Genomic DNA, 20,000 nt, shown 5'->3' on the forward strand with positions numbered 1-20,000 from the left:
CCCCCCTCCTGTCCACTGTCCCCCCCCTCCTGTCGACTGTCCCCCCCTCCTGTCGACTGTCCCCCCCTCCTGTCGACTGTCCCCCCCTCCTGTCGACTGTCCCCCCCTCCTTTCCACTGTCCCCCCCCTCCTGTCCACTGTCCCCCCCCCTCCTGTCCACTGCCCCCCCCCTCCTGTCCACTGTCCCCCCCTCCTGTCCACTGTCCCCCCCCCTCCTGTCCACTGTCCCCCCCCTCCTGTCCACTGTCCCCCCCCCTCCTGTCCACTGTCCCCCCCCTCCTGTCCACTGTCCCCCCCTCCTGTCCACTGTCCCCCCCCTCCTGTCCACTGTCCCCCCCCTCCTGTCCACTGTCCCCCCCCTCCTGTCCACTGTCCCCCACCTCCTGTCCACTGTCCCCCCCCTCCTGTCCACTGTCCCCCCCTCCTGTCCACTGTCCCCCCCCTCCTGTCCACACTCCCCTCCCCCTCCTTTCTGCTGTCCCCTCCCCCTCCTGTCCGCTGTCCCCTCCCCCTCCTGTCCGCTGTCCCCTCCCCCTCCTGTCCACTGCCCCCCCCTTCCTGTCCACTGCCCCCCCCTTCCTGTCCACTGTCAAGAGAGCCACTAAATTAATAAAGGGGATGGACATTCTAACTTATGAGGAGAGGCTAGCTAAATTAGACTTATTTACATTAGAAAAGAGGCGTCTAAGAGGGGATATGATAACTATATACAAATATATTCAGGGACAATACAAGGAGCTTTCAAAAGAACTATTCATCCCACGGGCAGTACAAAGGACTCGGGGCCATCCCTTAAGGTTGGAGGAAAGGAAATTTCACCAGCAACAAAGGAAAGGGTTCTTTACAGTAAGGGCAGTTAAAATGTGGAATTCATTACCCATGGAGACTGTGATGGCAGATACAATAGATTTGTTCAAAAAAAGGTTGGACATCTTTTTAGATGGGAAAGGTATACAGGGATATACCAAATAAGTATACATGGGAAGGATGTTGATCCAGGGATTAATCCGATTGCCAATTCTTGGAGTCAGGAAGGAATTAATTTTTCCCCTTAATGGGGTTTTTTGTTTGCCTTCCTCTGGATCAATAAGTAAGTATAGATATAGAATAAAGTATCTGTTGTCTAAATTTAGCATAGGTTGAACTTGATGGACGTACGTCTTTTTTCAACCTCATCTACTATGTAACTATGTAATGTAAATCTCAATCTCAATCAATGTAAATCTCAATCAATGTAAATCTCAATCTCAATCAATGTAAATCTCAATCAATGTAAACTAAATCTCAATCAATGTAAATCTGAATCTCAATCCCAATCTCAATCAATGTAAATCTCAATCTCAATCAATGTAAATCTAAATCTCAATCAATGTAAATCTGAATCTCAATCCCAATCTCAATCAATGTAACTCTCAATCTCAATCAATGTAAATCTGAATCTCAATCCCAATCTCAATCAATGTAAATCTCAATCTCAATCAATGTAAATCTCAATCTCAATCTCAATCAATGTAAATCTCAATCTCAATCAATTTAAATCTCAATCAATGTAAATCTAGATCTTAATCAATGTCAATCTCAATCAATGTAAATCTAAATCTCAATCAATGTAAATCTAAATCTCAACCAATGTAAATCTAAATCTCAACCAATGTAAATCTAAATCTCAATCAATGTAAATCTAAATCTCAATCAATGTAAATCTAAATCTCAATCAATGTAAATCTAAATCTCAACCAATGTAAATCTAAATCTCAACCAATGTAAATCTAAATCTCAAACAATGTAAATCTAAATCTCAACCAATGTAAATCTAAATCTCAACCAATGTAAATGTAAATCTCAATCAATGTAAATCTAAATCTCAATGTAAATCTCAATCTCAATCAATGTAAATAAATCTCAATCTCAATCAATGTAAATAAATCTAAATCTCAATCACTGTAAATCTAAATCAATGTAAATCTAAATTTCAATCAATGTAAATCTAAATCTCAATCAATGTAAATCTAAATCTCAATCAATGTAAATCTAAATCTCAATCAATGTAAATCTAAATCTCAATCAATGTAAATCTAAATCTCAATCAATTTAAATCTCAATGTAAATCTAAATCTCAATCAATGTAAATCTATATGTGAATCTAAATCTCAATCAATGTAAATCTAAATCTCAATCAATGTAAATCTAAATCTCAATCAATGTAAATCTAAATCTCAATCAATTTAAATCTAAATCTCAATCAATGTAAATCTCAATCAATTTAAATCTCAATCAATTTAAATCTAAATCTCAATCAATGTAAATCTCAATCAATGTAAATCTAAATGTAAATCTAAATCTCAATCAATGTAAATCTAAATCTCAATCAATGTAAATCTAAATCTTAATCACTGTAAATCTCAATCTCAATCAATGTAAATCTAAATGTAAATCTAAATCTCAATCAATGTAAATCTCAATCAATGTAAATCTAAATGTAAATCTAAATCTCAATCAATGTAAATCTAAATCTCAATCAATGTAAATCTAAATCTCAATCAATGTAAATCTCAATCTCAATCAATGTAAATCTAAATCTCAATCAATTTAAATCTCAATGTAAATCTAAATCTCAATCAATGTAAATCTATATGTGAATCTAAATCTCAATCAATGTAAATCTAAATCTCAATCAATGTAAATCTAAATCTCAATCAATGTAAATCTAAATCTCAATCAATTTAAATCTAAATCTCAATCAATGTAAATCTCAATCAATTTAAATCTCAATCAATTTAAATCTAAATCTCAATCAATGTAAATCTCAATCAATGTAAATCTAAATGTAAATCTAAATCTCAATCAATGTAAATCTAAATCTCAATCAATGTAAATCTAAATCTCAATCAATGTAACTCTAAATCTCAATCAATGTAACTCTAAATCTCAATCAATGTAAATCTAACTCTAAATCAATGTAAATCTAAATGTAAATCTAAATCTCAATCAATGTAAATCTAAATCTCAATCAATGTAAATCAAAATCTTAATCAATGTAAATCTAAATCTCAATCAATTTAAATCTAAATGTAAATCTAAATCTCAATTAATGTAAATCTAAATGTAAATCTAAATGTAAATCTCAATCAATGTAAATCTAAATGTGAATCTAAATCTCAATCTCAATTAATGTAAATCTCAATCAATGTAAATCTAAATCTCAATCAATGTAAATCTAAATCTCAATCAATGTAACTCTAAATCTCAATCAATGTAAATCTAACTCTAAATCAATGTAAATCTAAATGTAAATCAATGTAAATCTAAATCTCAATCAATGTAAATTTCAATCAATGTAAATCTAAATCTCAATCAATGTAAATCTAAATCTCAATGTAAATCAAAATCTCAATCAATGTAAATCTAAATCTCAATCAATGTAAATCTAAATCTCAATCAATGTAAATCTAAATCTCAATCAATGTAAATCTAAACCTCAATCAATGTAAATCTCAATCAATGTAAATCTAAATCTCAATTAATGTAAATCTAAATGTAAATCTAAATCTCAATCAATGTAAATCTAAATCTCAATCAATGTAAATCTCAATCAATGTAAATCTAAATCTCAATCAATGTAAATCTAAATCTCAATCAATGTAAGTCTAAATGTAAATCTAAATCTCAATCAATGTAAATCTAAATCTCAATCAATGTAAATCTCAATCAATTTAAATCTAAATCTCAATCAATGTAAATCTAAATGTAAATCTAAATCTCAATCAATGTAAATCTAAATCTCAATCAATGTAAATCTCAATCAATGTAAATATAAATCTCAATCAATGTAAATCTAAATCTCAATCAATGTAAATCTAAATCTCTATCAATGTAAATCTAAATCTCAATCAATGTAAATCTAAATGTGAATCTAAATCTCAATCAATGTAAATCTAAATCTCAATCAATGTAAATCTAAATCTCAATCAATTTAAATCTAAATGTAAATCTAAATCTCAATTAATGTAAATCTAAATGTAAATCTAAATCTCAATCAATGTAAATCTAAATGTGAATCTAAATCTCAATCAATGTAAATCTAAATCTCAATCAATGTAAATCTCAATCAATGTAAATCTAAATGTAAATCTCAATCAATGTAAATATAAATCTCAATCAATGTAAATCTAAATCTTAATCAATGTAAATCTCAATCTCAATCAATGTAAATCTAAATCTCAATCAATGTAAATCTAAATCTCAATCAATGTAAATCTAATTCTCAATCAATGTAAATCTAAATCTCAATCAATGTAAATCTCAATCAATTTAAATCTAAATCTCAATCAATGTAAATCTCAAATCAATGTAAATCTAAATCTCAATCAATGTAAATCTAAATCTCAATTAATGTAAATCTAAATGAAAATCTAAATCTCAATCAATGTAAATCTAAATCTCAATCAATGTAAATCTAAATCTCAATCAATGTAAATCTCAACCAATGTAAATCTATATCTCAATCAATGTAAATCTAAATGTAAATCTAAATCTCAATCAATGTAAATCTAAATCTCAATCAATGTAAATCTCAATGTAAATCTCAATCAATGTAAATCTAAATCTCAATCAATGTAAATCTAAATCTCAATCAATGTAAATCTAAATCTCAATCAATGTAAATCTCAATTAATTTAAATCTCAATCAATGTAAATCTCAATCAATGTAAATATAAATCTCAATCAATGTAAATCTAAATCTCAATCAATGTAAATCTAAATCTCTATCAATGTAAATATAAATCTCAATCAATGTAAATCTAAATGTGAATCTAAATCTCAATCAATGTAAATCTAAATCTCAATCAATGTAAATCTAAATCTCAATCAATGTAAATCTAAATCTCAATCAATTTAAATCTAAATGTAAATCTAAATCTCAATTAATGAAAATCTAAATGTAAATCTAAATGTAAATCTAAATCTCAATCAATGTAAATCTAAATGTGAATCTAAATCTCAATGTAAATCTCAATCTCAATCAATGTAAATCTAAATCTTAATCAATGTAAATCTCAATCTCAATCAATGTAAATCTAAATCTCAATCAATGTAAATCTCAATCTCAATCAATATAAATCTAAATCTCAATCAATGTAAATCTAAATCTCAATCAATGTAAATCTAAATCTCAATCAATGTAAATCTAAATCTCAATCACTGTAAATCTAAATCTCAATCAATGTAAATCTAAATGTAAATCTAAATCTCAATAAATGTAAATCTAAATCTCAATCAATGTAAATCTAAATCTCAATCAATGTAAATCTAAATCTCAATCAATGTAAATCTAAATCTCAATCAATGTAAATCTAAATGTAAATCTAAATGTAAATCTAAATCTCAATCAATGTAAATCTAAATCTCAATCAATGTAAATCTAAATCTCTATCAATGCAAATCTAAATCTCTATCAATGCAAATCTAAATCTCTATCAATTTAAATCTAAATGTAAATCTAAATCTCAATCAATTTAAATCTAAATGTAAATCTAAATCTCAATTAATGTAAATCTAAATGTAAATCTAAATCTCAATCAATGTAAATCTAAATGTGAATCTAAATCTCAATCAATGTAAATCTCAATCAATTTAAATCTCAATCAATGTAAATCTAAATGTAAATCTCAATCAATGTAAATATAAATCTCAATCAATGTAAATCTAAATCTTAATCAATGTAAATCTCAATCTCAATCAATGTAAATCTAAATCTCAATCAATGTAAATCTAAATCTCAATCAATGTAAATCTAATTCTCAATCAATGTAAATCTAAATCTCAATCAATGTAAATCTCAATCAATTTAAATCTAAATCTCAATCAATGTAAATCTCAAATCAATGTAAATCTAAATCTCAATCAATGTAAATCTAAATCTCAATCAATGTAAATCTAAATGAAAATCTAAATCTCAATCAATGTAAATCTAAATCTCAATCAATGTAAATCTCAACCAATGTAAATCTAAATCTCAATCAATGTAACTCTAAATCTCAATCAATGTAAATCTAACTCTAAATCAATGTAAATCTAAATGTAAATCTAAATCTCAATCAATGTAAATCTAAATCTCAATCAATGTAAATCAAAATCTTAATCAATGTAAATCTAAATCTCAATCAATTTAAATCTAAATGTAAATCTAAATCTCAATTAATGTAAATCTAAATGTAAATCTAAATGTAAATCTCAATCAATGTAAATCTAAATGTGAATCTAAATCTCAATCTCAATTAATGTAAATCTCAATCAATGTAAATCTAAATCTCAATCAATGTAAATCTAAATCTCAATCAATGTAACTCTAAATCTCAATCAATGTAAATCTAACTCTAAATCAATGTAAATCTAAATGTAAATCAATGTAAATCTAAATCTCAATCAATGTAAATTTCAATCAATGTAAATCTAAATCTCAATCAATGTAAATCTAAATCTCAATGTAAATCAAAATCTCAATCAATGTAAATCTAAATCTCAATCAATGTAAATCTAAATCTCAATCAATGTAAATCTAAATCTCAATCAATGTAAATCTAAACCTCAATCAATGTAAATCTCAATCAATGTAAATCTAAATCTCAATCAATGTAAATCTAAATGTAAATCTAAATCTCAATCAATGTAAATCTAAATCTCAATCAATGTAAATCTCAATCAATGTAAATCTAAATCTCAATCAATGTAAATCTAAATCTCAATCAATGTAAGTCTAAATGTAAATCTAAATCTCAATCAATGTAAATCTAAATCTCAATCAATGTAAATCTCAATCAATTTAAATCTAAATCTCAATCAATGTAAATCTAAATGTAAATCTAAATCTCAATCAATGTAAATCTAAATCTCAATCAATGTAAATCTCAATCAATGTAAATATAAATCTCAATCAATGTAAATCTAAATCTCAATCAATGTAAATCTAAATCTCTATCAATGTAAATCTAAATCTCAATCAATGTAAATCTAAATGTGAATCTAAATCTCAATCAATGTAAATCTAAATCTCAATCAATGTAAATCTAAATCTCAATCAATTTAAATCTAAATGTAAATCTAAATCTCAATTAATGTAAATCTAAATGTAAATCTAAATCTCAATCAATGTAAATCTAAATGTGAATCTAAATCTCAATCAATGTAAATCTAAATCTCAATCAATGTAAATCTCAATCAATGTAAATCTAAATGTAAATCTCAATCAATGTAAATATAAATCTCAATCAATGTAAATCTAAATCTTAATCAATGTAAATCTCAATCTCAATCAATGTAAATCTAAATCTCAATCAATGTAAATCTAAATCTCAATCAATGTAAATCTAATTCTCAATCAATGTAAATCTAAATCTCAATCAATGTAAATCTCAATCAATTTAAATCTAAATCTCAATCAATGTAAATCTCAAATCAATGTAAATCTAAATCTCAATCAATGTAAATCTAAATCTCAATTAATGTAAATCTAAATGAAAATCTAAATCTCAATCAATGTAAATCTAAATCTCAATCAATGTAAATCTAAATCTCAATCAATGTAAATCTCAACCAATGTAAATCTATATCTCAATCAATGTAAATCTAAATGTAAATCTAAATCTCAATCAATGTAAATCTAAATCTCAATCAATGTAAATCTCAATGTAAATCTCAATCAATGTAAATCTAAATCTCAATCAATGTAAATCTAAATCTCAATCAATGTAAATCTAAATCTCAATCAATGTAAATCTCAATTAATTTAAATCTCAATCAATGTAAATCTCAATCAATGTAAATATAAATCTCAATCAATGTAAATCTAAATCTCAATCAATGTAAATCTAAATCTCTATCAATGTAAATATAAATCTCAATCAATGTAAATCTAAATGTGAATCTAAATCTCAATCAATGTAAATCTAAATCTCAATCAATGTAAATCTAAATCTCAATCAATGTAAATCTAAATCTCAATCAATTTAAATCTAAATGTAAATCTAAATCTCAATTAATGAAAATCTAAATGTAAATCTAAATGTAAATCTAAATCTCAATCAATGTAAATCTAAATGTGAATCTAAATCTCAATGTAAATCTCAATCTCAATCAATGTAAATCTAAATCTTAATCAATGTAAATCTCAATCTCAATCAATGTAAATCTAAATCTCAATCAATGTAAATCTCAATCTCAATCAATATAAATCTAAATCTCAATCAATGTAAATCTAAATCTCAATCAATGTAAATCTAAATCTCAATCAATGTAAATCTAAATCTCAATCACTGTAAATCTAAATCTCAATCAATGTAAATCTAAATGTAAATCTAAATCTCAATAAATGTAAATCTAAATCTCAATCAATGTAAATCTAAATCTCAATCAATGTAAATCTAAATCTCAATCAATGTAAATCTAAATCTCAATCAATGTAAATCTAAATGTAAATCTAAATGTAAATCTAAATCTCAATCAATGTAAATCTAAATCTCAATCAATGTAAATCTAAATCTCTATCAATGCAAATCTAAATCTCTATCAATGCAAATCTAAATCTCTATCAATTTAAATCTAAATGTAAATCTAAATCTCAATCAATTTAAATCTAAATGTAAATCTAAATCTCAATTAATGTAAATCTAAATGTAAATCTAAATCTCAATCAATGTAAATCTAAATGTGAATCTAAATCTCAATCAATGTAAATCTCAATCAATTTAAATCTCAATCAATGTAAATCTAAATGTAAATCTCAATCAATGTAAATATAAATCTCAATCAATGTAAATCTAAATCTTAATCAATGTAAATCTCAATCTCAATCAATGTAAATCTAAATCTCAATCAATGTAAATCTAAATCTCAATCAATGTAAATCTAATTCTCAATCAATGTAAATCTAAATCTCAATCAATGTAAATCTCAATCAATTTAAATCTAAATCTCAATCAATGTAAATCTCAAATCAATGTAAATCTAAATCTCAATCAATGTAAATCTAAATCTCAATCAATGTAAATCTAAATGAAAATCTAAATCTCAATCAATGTAAATCTAAATCTCAATCAATGTAAATCTCAACCAATGTAAATCTAAATCTCAATCAATGTAAATCTAAATGTAAATCTAAATCTCAATCAATGTAAATCTAAATCTCAATCAATGTAAATCGCAATGTAAATCTCAATCAATGTAAATCTAAATCTCAATCAATGTAAATCTAAATCTCAATCAATGTAAATCTAAATCTCAATCAATGTAAATCTAAATCTCAATCAATGTAAATCTAAATCTCAATCAATTTAAATCTAAATCTCAATCAATGTAAATCTAAATCTCAATCAATGTAAATCTAAATCTCAATCAATGTAAATCTAAATCTCAATCAATGTAAATCTAAATCTCAATCAATGTAAATCTAAATCTCAATCAATGTAAATCTCAATCTCAATCAATATAAATCTAAATCTCAATCAATGTAAATCTAAATCTCAATCAATGTAAATCTAAATCTCAATCAATGTAAATCTAAATCTCAATCAATGTAAATCTAAATCTCAATCAATGTAAATCTAAATGTAAATCTAAATCTCAATAAATGTAAATCTAAATCTCAATCAATGTAAATCTAAATCTCAATCAATGTAAATCTAAATGTAAATCTAAATCTCAATCAATGTAAATCTAAATCTCAATCAATGTAAATCTAAATCTCTATCAATGCAAATCTAAATCTCTATCAATTTAAATCTAAATGTAAATCTAAATCTCAATCAATTTAAATCTAAATGTAAATCTAAATCTCAATTAATGTAAATCTAAATGTAAATCTAAATCTCAATCAATGTAAATCTAAATGTGAATCTAAATCTCAATCAATGTAAATCTAAATCTCAATCAATGTAAATCTCAATCAATTTAAATCTCAATCAATGTAAATCTAAATGTAAATCTCAATCAATGTAAATCTAAATCTCAATCAATGTAAATCTAAATCTTAATCAATGTAAATCTCAATCTCAATCAATGTAAATCTAAATCTCAATCAATGTAAATCTAAATCTCAATCAATGTAAATCTAATTCTCAATCAATGTAAATCTAAATCTCAATCAATGTAAATCTAAATGTAAATCTAAATCTCAATCAATGTAAATCTAATTCTCAATCAATGTAAATCTAAATCTCAATCAATGTAAATCTAAATGTAAATCAATGTAAATCTAAATGTAAATCTAAATCTCAATCAATGTAAATCTAAATCTCAATCAATGTAAATCTCAATCAATTTAAATCTAAATCTCAATCAATGTAAATCTAAATGTAAATCTAAATCTCAATCAATGTAAATCTAAATCTCAATCAATGTAAATCTCAATCAATTTAAATCTCAATCAATGTAAATCTCAATCAATGTAAATATAAATCTCAAATCAATGTAAATATAAATCTCAATCAATGTAAATATAAATCTCTATCAATGTAAATCTAAATCTCAATCAATGTAAATCTAAATGTGAATCTAAATCTCAATCAATGTAAATCTAAATCTCAATCAATGTAAATCTAAATCTCAATCAATGTAAATCTAAATCTCAATCAATTTAAATCTAAATGTAAATCTAAATCTCAATTAATGTAAATCTAAATGTAAATCTAAATCTCAATCAATGTAAATCTAAATGTGAATCTAAATCTCAATGTAAATCTCAATCTCAATCAATGTAAATCTAAATCTTAATCAATGTAAATCTAAATCTCAATCAATGTAAATCTAAATCTCAATCAATGTAAATCTAAATGTGAATCTAAATCTCAATCAATGTAAATCTAAATCTCAATCAATGTAAATCTAAATCTCAATCAATGTAAATCTAAATCTCAATCAATGTAAATCTAAATCTCAATCAATGTAAATCTAAATGTAAATCTAAATCTCAATAAATGTAAAGCTAAATCTCAATCAATGTAAATCTAAATCTCAATCAATGTAAATCTAAATCTCAATCAATGTAAATCTAAATCTCAATCAATGTAAATCTAAATGTAAATCTAAATCTCAATCAATGCAAATCTAAATCTCTATCAATGCAAATCTAAATCTCTATCAATTTAAATCTAAATGTAAATCTAAATCTCAATCAATTTAAATCTAAATGTAAATCTAAATCTCAATTAATGTAAATCTAAATGTAAATCTAAATCTCAATCAATGTAAATCTAAATGTGAATCTAAATCTCAATCAATGTAAATCTAAATCTCAATCAATGTAAATCTCAATCAATTTAAATCTCAATCAATGTAAATCTAAATGTAAATCTCAATCAATGTAAATATAAATCTCAATCAATGTAAATCTAAATCTTAATCAATGTAAATCTCAATCTCAATCAATGTAAATCTAAATCTCAATCAATGTAAATCTAAATCTCAATCAATGTAAATCTAATTCTCAATCAATGTAAATCTAAATCTCAATCAATGTAAATCTAAATGTAAATCTAAATCTCAATCGATGTAAATCTAATTCTCAATCAATGTAAATCTAAATCTCAATCAATGTAAATCTAAATGTAAATCTAAATCTCAATCAATGTAAATCTAAATCTCAATCAATGTAAATCTCAAATCAATGTAAATCTAAATGTAAATCTAAATCTCAATCAATGTAAATCTAAATGAAAATCTCAATCTCAATCAATGTAAATCTAAATCTCAATCAATGTAAATCTAAATCTCAATCAATGTAAATCTCAATCAATGTAAATCTCAATCTCAATCAATGTAAATCTCAATCTCAATCAATGTAAATCTCAATCTCAATCAATGTAAATCTCAATCTCAATCAATGTAAATCTCAATCTCAATCAATGTAAATCTAAATCTCAATCAATGTAAATCTCAATCAATGTAAATCTAAATCTCAATCAATGTAAATCTAAATCTCAATCAATTTAAATCTAAATCTCAATCAATGTAAATCTAAATCTCAATCAATGTAAATCTAAATCTCAATCAATGTAAATCTAAATCTCAATCAATGTAAATCTAAATGTAAATCTAAATCTCAATCAATGTAAATCTAAATCTCAATCAATGTAAATCTAAATGTAAATCTAAATCTAAATCTCAATGAATGTAAATCTAAATCTCAATCAATTTAAATCTAAATCTCAATCAATGTAAATCTAAATCTCAATCAATGTAAATCTAAATCTCAATCAATGTAAATCTAAATCTCAATCAATGTAAATCTAATTCTCAATCAATGTAAATCTAAATCTCAATCAATGTAAATCTAAATCTATATCTAAATCTCAATCAATGTAAATCTAATTCTCAATCAATGTAAATCTAAATCTCAATCAATGTAAATCTAAATGTAAATCTAAATCTCAATCAATGTAAATCTAAATCTCAATCAATGTAAATCTAAATCTCAATCAATGTAAATCTAAATCTCTATCAATGTAAATCTAAATGAAAATCTCAATCTCAATCAATGTAAATCTAAATCTCAATCAATGTAAATCTAAATCTCAATCAATGTAAATCTCAATCAATGTAAATCTAAATCTCAATCAATGTAAATCTCAATCTCAATCAATGTAAATCTCAATCTCAATCAATGTAAATCTCAATCTCAATCAATGTAAATCTCAATCTCAATCAAGGTAAATCTCAATCAATGTAAATCTAAATCTCAATCAATGTAAATCTCAATCAATGTAAATCTAAATCTCAATCAATGTAAATCTAAATCTCAATCAATTTAAATCTAAATCTCAATCAATGTAAATCTAAATCTCAATCAATGTAAATCTAAATCTCAATCAAAATAAATCTAAATCTCAATCAATGAAAATCTAAATCTCAATCAATGTAAATCTAAATCTCAATGTAAATCTAAATCTCAATCAATGTAAATCTAAATCTCAATCAATGTAAATCTAAATGTAAATCTAAATCTCAATCAATGTAAATCTAAATCTCAATCAATGTAAATCTAAATCTAAATCTAAATCTCAATGAATGTAAATCTAAATCTCAATCAATTTAAATCTAAATCTCAATCAATGTAAATCTAAATCTCAATCAATGTAAATCTAAATGAAAATCTATGTAAATCTAAATCTCAATCAATGTAAATCTAAATCTCAATGTAAATCTAAATCTCAATCAATGTAAATCTAAATCTCAATCAATGTAAATCTAAATCTCAATCAATGTAAATCTAAATGTAAATCTAAATCTCAATCAATGTAAATCTAAATCTCAATCAATGTAAATCTAAATCTAAATCTAAATCTAAATCTCAATGAATGTAAATCTAAATCTCAATCAATTTAAATCTAAATCTCAATCAATGTAAATCTAAATCTCAATCAATGTAAATCTAAATCTCAATCAATGTAAATCTAAATCTCAATCAATGTAAATCTAAATGAAAATCTATGTAAATCTAAATCTCAATCAATGTAAATCTAAATCTCAATGTAAATCTAAATCTCAATGTAAATCTAAATCTCAATCAATGTAAATCTAAATCTCAATGTAAATCTAAATCTCAATCAATGTAAATCTAAATCTCAATCAACGTAAATCTAAATCTCAATCAATGTAAATCTAAATCTCAATCAATGTAAATCTAAATCTCAATCAATGTAAATCTAAATCTCAATCAATGTAAATCTAAATCTCAATCAATGTAAATCTAAATGTAAATCTAAATCTCAATCAATGTAAATCTAAATCTCAATCAATGTAAATCTAAATGTAAATCTAAATCTCAATGAATGTAAATCTAAATCTCAATCAATGTAAATCTCAATCTCAATCAATGTAAATCTCAATCAATGTAAATCTAAATGTAAATCTAAATCTCAATCAATGTAAATCTAAATCTCAATGTAAATCTCAATCTCAATCAATGTAAATCTCAATCTCAATCAATGTAAATCTCAATCTCAATCAATGTAAATCTAAATCTCAATCAATGTAAATCTAAATCTCAATCAATGTAACTCTAAATCTCAATCAATGTAAATCTAACTCTAAATTAATGTAAATCAAAATCTCAATCAATGTAAATCTAAATCTCAATCAATGTAAATCTAAATCTCAATCAATGTAAATCTAAACCTCAATCAATGTAAATCTCAATCAATGTAAATCTAAATCTCAATCAATGTAAATCTAAATGTAAATCTAAATCTCAATCAATGTAAATCTAAATCTCAATCAATGTAAATCTCAATCAATGTAAATCTAAATCTCAATCAATGTAAATCTCAATCAATGTAAATCTAAATCTCAATCAATGTAAATCTAAATGTAAATCTAAATCTCAATCAATGTAAATCTAAATGTAAATGTAAATGTAAATCTCAATCAATGTAAATCTAAATCTCAATCAATGTAAATCTAAATCTCTATCAATGTAAATCTAAATCTCTATCAATGTAAATCTAAATCTCAATCAATTTAAATCTAAATGTAAATCTAAATCTCAATTAATGTAAATCTAAATGTAAATCTAAATCTCAATCAATGTAAATCTAAATCTCAATCTCAATCAATGTAAATCTAAATTTCAATCAATGTCAATCTAAATCTCAATCAATGTAAATCTAAATCTCAATCAATGTAAATCTAAATGTGAATCTAAATCTCAATCAATGTAAATCTAAATGTAAATCTAAATCTCAATCAATGTAAATCTAAATTTCCTGATCACCCTGGCAGTGGGCACCATTGGGTTAATCCCTTCTCACTCTAGGTAGGACAGGAAGTAGACTTTTGCAGGTAGGCCATATAAGGCCCCTCCCTCTACCTGCACACCAGTCTTTTTCCTGTCCTCACAGCTAGGTGTAGGATTTGTTATTTTTTAACAGGGCTCACCTACTGCACTTTGTGCAGATAGCCAGGGTCTCACCCTCTCTGCCCTGAAGCTCCGCGGTGCGCCCTACGGGGGGCAAGACGGAGACCCCTTAGAGTCGGGGGTGCCCCTGTTGGGGGGGGGGAAACAGCTGCAGCCGCGAGGGAAGCTTAAGTGCAAAACCCAGGCCGATCGTAGGCGCACAGCAGCTGCAGCTGGGAGCCGTGGAGGCCCAGACTCACCGCATAAGCGTATGGTACGCTGCGGTAAAGTACCCAGCAGCCCGCTAGAAGCGGAGGGGGGAGCAGCCATACCTGCGAGCAGAGGAGGCTCAATTGACCGCACTTGCGTATGGAACGCGGCGGTGAACTACCCCAGTAATTCTGCTGCGAACCAAAGGAGGTTCATATTGACCGCATGTGTATCTGAGATACTGCGGTAAAAGGGTACAGTGCAGGCGGCCGCTAGGGAGCGTGCGTGCACAGACACGCGAGCCGTGCAGGAGCACTGGGTGACGACCACACGGTGTATGTGTGAGTGAAAGCTGCAGCATGGAACGCTCAGCAAGGAGAAGCCAAGTGCTGGATATGGATTCAAAAATGGAAACACCCAAACTTCAGTTCCCAAGACTAGGTGAGTCCTTAGTTTTAGTTCTGCATGGGAAAGAGAGATGGTATATATACATTAGGGTGTATGTTTAGTATTTATTTTGTTTTTATAAATTAGTTCAGTGGTTACCCTCCCAGAAGCAGGATCTTCAAAGGGACGGGGGAATCCCTGCAACATAAATGAAGGTTGCTAAGAAACTAAATGGTGTTCAGCTTGTGAGAAACCAGCCCTAATAGGGAAGTAATTATGTGAAGATTGTCTTAAGACACCTGCAGGTGATACCAGTGAACAAATGAGCAATTTCTTTATTGATGAAGGAGGCTGTTAAACAGAGAGTTGATGCGGCAGTGCAGCAAGCTGTTAACCCTGCGCAGGAAAGATCTATATCCCAGACCAGTCTGGATAAGGGGAAAGGTTTTTCATCATATGGGTCTGAAAGTGATTGTTTTCATGTGTCAGAGAATGAAATGGATTCATCAGATCAAGATATTCAGGAATAATCTGAAATTGATGTAGAAAGGGTGGATCCACTCATCAAAGCCATGATACAGGTTTTGGAACTGAAAGACATTTAGGAGTTAACACACAAAAAAAAGAGTTTCTGTTCTGGCCTGCTTTGACAGGCTAGGCGTGCTGCTGCTGCTGCTGCTGCTACGACTGCTACGACTGCTACGACTGCTACTACTGCTACTACTGCTACTATTGCTACTACTGCTACTAGGACTACTACTGCTACTACTGCTGCTGCTTTGAAAAGGTAGAGTCTTTACTATCCATCAAGTAATTAAGCACCTCATTCAGGTGGAGTTGGCGCAACCAGACGCCAGAGTATTACGCCTAAAAGGTTTGGGAAGATGTATCCATTCCCACAAGAAGAGGTGAGAAATGGGGAGGTTAGCCCAAAGGTGGATATTGCTATTTCTAGAATAGTAAAAAAAAGACCACAATCCCCTTAGAGGAAGCAGCGTCATTAAAGGACGCTATGGATAAAAGGATGGATTATGCATTAAAAAAAGCATATGTTACGGCAGGAACAGCCTACAAACCAGCCATAGCAACTACATCAACTGCTAGGGCTATGCGAGTGTGGATTGCCAACATTGAAGAGGCAATAGACAAAGGTGTAAAAGAAGTACTATTCTTAAGGCGTGGTCAGTGGTGAAATGGGCAACTGATTACATAGCAGAAGCCTCATTGGATGCAGTAAAAATAGCAGCCAAGTCTATGGCACTAGCGGTATCAGCAAGAAGAGCTTTATGGCTCAGACAGTGGATGGCTGACACAGCATCAAAGAACACCTTATGTACATTACCATTTGAAGGTGAATTCCTATTCGGCAGCAAACTAGATGCAATAATAACAAAGGCATCAGGACAGAGCCAGGAGATTCAGTCTCCAACAGATGAATAAAATCAATATAAAGAGGTGTTCAGCTTGTGAGAATCCAGCTGTTATAGGAATACGGCTTTAAGGAAATTACTACAGGCAGAAGTAATAGAAAAGGTAAGAGGAAGCGGAATTTTTTCCAGAATATTTTTGGTAAAGATGCCTACAGAGGATTACAGAGCAATCCTAGACCTAAGAAAGGTAAATTCATTCTTGAAGATAAGAAAGTTCAAGATGGTGTCTGTAAATCTGATTATACAGGAGGTACAACCAGGAGACTGGATGGTGGCGATAGACTTAAAAGACGCTTATTTACATGTACCAATAGCAAAAGGGCATCAAAGATTCCTAAGGTTTGCAGTAAATCAGGAGCATTATCAATACACAGCACTACCATTTGGTCTGGCAACTTCCCCAAGGTCGTTTACAAAGGTTCTAGCCCCTCTAGTGGCAGAGATGAGAAAAAGGGGGGTAGAGATATACCCTTACCTGGACGACATCCTGGTAAAATCAAAGGATCGGGGGAAACTCCAACAAGACCAGAAAATGGTAATAACCTTCCTAGAACATCAAGGTTGGTTAATAAACAGAGACAAGAGCCATTTGGTACCCACTCAGCTCTTAAGATTTCTGGGAGTAGAATTCGATACAGAAAAGGAGAAGTGAGATTGCCAGGGGCAAAGAGGCAAGACATAGCCATACGAACAAGGAGGCTCAGAAAAGCTACCAGGACTTCTGCAGAAGAATGCATGAGACTCCTGGGGAAATTCGCTTCAACATTAAGCGTCACAACGTGGGCAGCGTTGCATATGAGACCTCTGCAAAACAATTTTCTGCAACAATGGAACGGGAATCACAAAGACAAGACAAAGAATCTTGTTACACCCACAAACAAAACAAGAGTTAAAATGGTGGGAAGATACCCGAAACCTGGTCAAAGGGAAAACGCTACAACCTGTGCACTGGTTAAAAATTACAACAGATGCGAGCAAGACAGGTTGGGGGGCTCAGATGGGAGAAGAAGTGGTGCAAGGAACCTGGGGAAATCAGGTAAACCACTTACCATCAAATCTGCTGGAATTAAAAGCAGTACAAAAGGCCCTAGAAGTTTTCCAGGACAAAATGGCTAGAATCAGACAGCAGGTCTGTGGTCAAATATATAGCCAAACAAGGAGGAACCAGGAGCAGAAAGCTGATGAAGCTCACAGCAGAAATACTCGGTTGGGCAGAGTGCCACTTGTCGGATATTACAGCCATGCATATCCCAGGACTAGAAAATGTCATAGCAGACTTTCTAAGTCGCAATATCATTCACCCAGGAGAATGGGCTTTAAATCCAGGAGTATTTCAAGAACTGGTAGTGCGATGGGGTCAACCAGACATCGATCGGAGGGCGACACACCAGAATCGCAAAGTAAGGAACTACTGTTCCAGACAGTTTCACCCAAGCGCACAAGCTACAGATGCTCTCAGTCTCAAATGGGACTTCAAATTGGGATACCTGTTCCCTCCAATTCCTCTGATTCCAAAAACAATCAGGAAAATCAGGGAAGACAGAGCAGAGGTGATATTCATAGCACCATACTGGCCAAGAAGGCTTTGGTTTACACACCTGGTAAATATGGCAGTGGATACACCATGCACATACCAGATCGCAAAGGCCTGATGCAACAGGGGCCAATATGTCATCCGAATACCAAACAATGGGCTTTGACGGCATGGCAATTGAGCGGGAGACATTGAGACTGAAGGGTTGTTCAGAGAAAACAATTCAAACCCTGTTACAAGCAAGGAAAAGTTCCACATCAAGAGTATGCCATAGAATTGGCTTTGCTTTTGGTGTGAAAAAGAGAGAGAAAATTCCTTTCACCAAGAATTGTTTCTATAGTGGAGTTCCTGCATAAAGGATTTGAGAAAGGTCTCAGTCTCAGCTCATTGAAAGTACAAGTGTCTGCACTATCAGATTTGTTGGAAAGAAATCTGGCAATGGAAAGATTGATAATCAGGTTCTTTCAAGCAGTTAAAAGGTTAAAACCTCAAATTAAGAACAGGGTACCTACATGGGACTTGTCTTTAGTCTTGGATGTATTAACAGCAGTTCCGTTTGAACCAATACAGGAGATAGGCCTAAAATGGTTGTCATGGAAAGGGTGTTTCTGATAGCAATCACCTCGGCAAGGAGAGTGGGAGAACTACAGGCTCTATCTGCCAAGGAACCATTCCTAATCATACATCAAGACAAGGCAGTTCTTAGACCGGTACATCAATCCTGCCAAAGGTGGTATCACAGTTCCACATGAATCAGGAGATTGTGATTCCATCATTTTATCCAGAACCAAAGAAAGAAGAAAGGCTACACAAATTGGACGTGGTAAGATGTCTTAAAGTGTACCTAGAAAGGATGAGAGATATCAGAAAGTCAGACAAATTATTTGTCATTCCAGAGGGACCAAAAAAGGACAAGCAGCATCAAAGACTACAATTGCACAGTGGATTGTGTCTTGTATCAAAAAAGCTTATGAAAACAAAGGACAAGATAAACCTTTGAAGGTGAAAGCCCATTCTACAAGGGCCATGGCTACTTCATGGGCATTCAAGGCCCAGGCTACACCAGGGCAAATATGCAAAGCAGCTGTCTGGTCCTCATTCAATACATTTTGAAATACTACAGACTAGACGTACAATCATCAGCTGACGCAAGCTTTGGGCGTAGAGTCTTGGAAACTGTAGTGAAATAAAGTGTAAAGTGAATTAATAAAGGTTGAACTGATAAGACATTAAACTGGTGTTGTCTATTCTGATGTATCCCTCCCTAAAATTTGCACTGCTTGGGTATGTCCCAATGGTGCCCACTGCCAGGGTGATCAGGAAAGGAGAAAATTTAAACAACTTACCGTAATTTTCTTTTCCTGGAACCATGGCAGTGGGCACATAGTTACCCTCCCTATGTAGGTCTAATGCCTATCAGTTATATATTTTCAGCTATGGAAGAATCGTAAGACTGGTGTGCAGGTAGAGGGAGGGGCCTTATATGGCCTACCTGCAAAAGTCTACTTCCTGTCCTACCTAGAGTGAGAAGGGATTAACCCAATGGTGCCCA

The 20,000-nt window shown here is 30.1% G+C and overlaps 1 protein-coding gene across 1 annotated transcript in view; it reads right to left on the reverse strand.

Moving 5' to 3' along the window:
- Window positions 1-17,686: 17,686 nt before the first annotated feature.
- LOC142481495 (uncharacterized) overlaps window positions 17,687-20,000 on the reverse strand; it is a 42,930-nt gene continuing 40,616 nt past the window's right edge. The window contains exon 6 of the mRNA XM_075582908.1: window positions 17,687-17,733. Within this exon, the coding sequence (XP_075439023.1) occupies window positions 17,687-17,733 (47 nt within the window). The remainder of the gene's footprint in view (window positions 17,734-20,000) is intronic.

Source organism: Ascaphus truei, unplaced genomic scaffold (genome assembly GCF_040206685.1).
Source record: "Ascaphus truei isolate aAscTru1 unplaced genomic scaffold, aAscTru1.hap1 HAP1_SCAFFOLD_272, whole genome shotgun sequence".
Classification (NCBI taxonomy): domain Eukaryota; kingdom Metazoa; phylum Chordata; class Amphibia; order Anura; family Ascaphidae; genus Ascaphus; species Ascaphus truei.